A 3063-nucleotide genomic window follows, 5' to 3' on the forward strand; every position below is an offset into this window, starting at 1 on the left:
ACACTTTCTTAACATGGCAATAGACACCTCTATCCAGTGGCTGAAGAATGTGAGATGAGTGGGCTGGTAGACAAATCAAAAGTATATTGTTTTCCCGACATAGCAATACAGCTGCTAAATTGACGTGAGACGTATGTCTATCAAGATGTAAAATATGAGTACCACTAATAGCTTGACATTCTGGTATAAACACTTCCTTCAACCATTCAATAAATGTGTCATACTCCATCCAACCAGATTTAGAAATTGAATATTTGGTGCCAGTCGGACCACCTAAAGCTAGAGTTTAAAGCCATGCTTAGAACGTGTAACTTGCTGGCTGACATTTATATCAGATGGCTAAAAGCTTAGCAACTTGACCAACTAGCTGATACTGGCTGACCAATAAAGTTGCTGGCTTCTGGCTGCGCAAATTGCTCTGAAATATAACTAGTATTGTTTTCGACAAAAAGAAAACAAATTTAAGTTTAAATTAAGACGACTTTTATTTTTCAATTAAAATTAAAAATCAAATAAGACTGATATTGTCATGAATAAAGAGAGTCATGTTCATGTTGGACGAACTTAAATTGCTTCTTTTTGAGTTCAAAATTAATCCAGTCAATGAAAACATGGACTCCACTGATACACTCGAGGTTGGTATACTAAAATACTCTTTTGCAAGCACTGCTAAGTGTGGATACTTTGCATGATGATTTCGCCAAAACAATAAACAATAGAGGTCTTCCTCTGTCATTGGTGTATGAGAGATAAACTGCTCTACTTCCGAAACAATTTGATAATTTTTTTCTGCAGAAGTAACACTTTTCTTCATCTCTTGAAGTAGTTGTCGCTTAGCACTAGAACATGTTTTTGAATCTCTATCATTTTCTGACTCTGATATAACTAAAAACAGATAAATAAATTTTATAAAAAGTGATATCAATAATAAACAAATAATACTTGAAGAACTCAATGAGTTAATAAAATATTTCAAAATGTCTAACAATTATAAATAACTACTCCGTGTTCCACAATTAAATAATATTAAAAAATTAATAGTTTTTATAATAAAATTTATTTGTGTTTCAGTAATTTTTTCCAAAACAAAAACTTCTTTTATTGATGTTATTAGTTGTATAGACATAGAATACCTTGAACTGAATCTAATTGGGTCACTTTTATGTTTAAAGCATTCTCCAACAAACTTTCCTTCATTTCATCTCTGTTATATAAAATTTTTGTGGCTGGATCTAAAAAACAGCATATTTTTGCAGAAGTTGACAACTTAAGTCTTTGGTCAATTTTTTTGGAGCAATATTCCTTTAGTTCTTTTATTTCATTCAAATCACAAGAATTAATTGAAAGATGCTTTAGTATTTTGTGTTTAACTAATGGCAAAATAGAAAGTGAATTTCCAGCACTGACCACATGGGTTAATGATTCAAACGGTTTTAAAAATTTAACCAATTCTGAAATCAAGGCTTGTTCATCATTATCTAAACAAAGGTCTTGTCTACCACATTTCTTAAGTAAAATTTCTACAGGATCTAATAACTGGTTAATTGATTCTATCATAAAGAGAGCACTGTTCCATCTTGTGCCTATTTGCTGTTTTAGACTTCTATGCTGTCTTTTTAGGAAATTATCATCAAATTTTTCTTTACAAGCAATATCTAAACTGTTTGCTTCAATCATGTTTGCTTCATCATAAATTTGAATGGGAAATTGCTGCTCTAAATCATCAATGTCTTTCACTTCAGCAAGAATTCGAAGATTATTGTATAATTTTATGTCTGCTTCATGATGTGATTCCTCTAAAAGTAAAGTTGACTTGAAGTTCCGGCAGGTTACAATTCGTCTGCATTTTTCTTACAAACATTTTATTTCAGTACAATTGTTTATGCCATCACATGTCAATATTAAATGCAAGATATGAGCTAGACAATGTTGTGGATCCTTTGAGCCTAAAAGTCTTGAGGTTTTCATCATATTCGCTGCACCATCGTGCACAGTATGTAGTCTCATATCTCTACAACGCCTCTGAAAAAAATCTTGAACAATGTCTTTGATAAAATTATGACAATTTTCACCTGTATGGCTTTCTAAAGGCAAACAAGCCAGAGTAAAAATTTTTTTATGCCAGTTTTCATTGATAATGGAACACTTCAGACCCATATAATTAACTTTTTTCTATTTGTCAGTCCAACCATCAAATAAAATTGTTGCTGCATCAATATCTTTTAAACTTTCCAATACAGATCGCCTTAAAGATTTATACATATCAGGTAATGCAACTTGACTCATAGCAGAACCTGTGGGAAGTTTTAACCCAATGTTTTTTTCAAAAAACTTTTTAAATCCTTCATTATCAACATGAAAAAATGGTAGTAGATCTGTAGAAAACCAAAGGACAAGATCACATTTTTCATTACAACGGTCGGTTTGTCTGTTAATATTTTATGAACAAGAAATAGATGACTTTTCAAATTACTGCTTGATGTAGAAATTCTAACCTTGTGAATTTTTGATAAATGTCCTGCACCTGAAGACTCAACTTTTTGTTTTTCTATCAAAAAACATTGGCTACAGTAATAATGCTCATCGTCGATAACTTTACAATTTTGTGTCAATATTTGACCATAGTATTTCCATACTAATGATGAATCTGTGGTTGTTTTTTTAAATGAGCTACACAGTTTAATGTTCAAGTATTTTAAAGAACTGTTATGTGAAATACAAGATTCTTCTCGATCCATTACAAAGTTATACAAACTCTGTTTGTGTTTAATTTAGCTAATTTAAGTTGAAAAATGTCAGAGCGATAAAAAAAATTTATAAGCCAAGAATAAAAAACGCAGTATTTAAAATATGAAAGGAGTGGCGGACGTTGATGTAGTTATATAAAGGAGGGGGTGCTTTGTTATTATCAATGATATATAAACTAGATGTCTAACTTCGATCGTAAAAGTGAAGCTGCTTTTTGGCCTTTTTACAAATGGCGGATTACATTTGTAAACAAATATTTTAACTTTTTTTTTCTTAAATGAAGTAAATGTATTTTAAATTTAAATACTATTTATG

At 30.8% G+C, this 3063-nt stretch overlaps 1 protein-coding gene across 1 annotated transcript; it reads right to left on the reverse strand.

The window, feature by feature from the left end:
- Positions 1-460: 460 nt before the first annotated feature.
- On the reverse strand, positions 461-2823 carry LOC136081637 (uncharacterized). The gene is made up of 2 exons (XM_065799170.1): positions 1134-2823; positions 461-885 (listed from the first exon to the last, which is right to left on the reverse strand). The coding sequence occupies exons 1-2, from the start codon at positions 1675-1677 to the stop codon at positions 509-511; spliced, it is 921 nt and encodes a 306-aa protein (XP_065655242.1). The 5' UTR covers positions 1678-2823; the 3' UTR covers positions 461-508.
- Positions 2824-3063: the final 240 nt, after the last annotated feature.

The sequence above is a fragment of the Hydra vulgaris genome, chromosome 06 (genome assembly GCF_038396675.1).
Source record: "Hydra vulgaris chromosome 06, alternate assembly HydraT2T_AEP".
Classification (NCBI taxonomy): Eukaryota; Metazoa; Cnidaria; class Hydrozoa; order Anthoathecata; family Hydridae; genus Hydra; species Hydra vulgaris.

Excerpts from the sequence above, each read along its gene's own strand:
- LOC136081637 (XM_065799170.1), bottom strand. The coding sequence starts at position 1,677 with ATGATTGAAGCAAACAGTTTAGATATTGCTTGTAAAGAAAAATTTGAT. Across the intron at positions 886-1,133 it reads CCAATTAGATTCAGTTCAAG|TTATATCAGAGTCAGAAAAT; the intron begins GTATTCTATGTC and ends ATCTGTTTTTAG.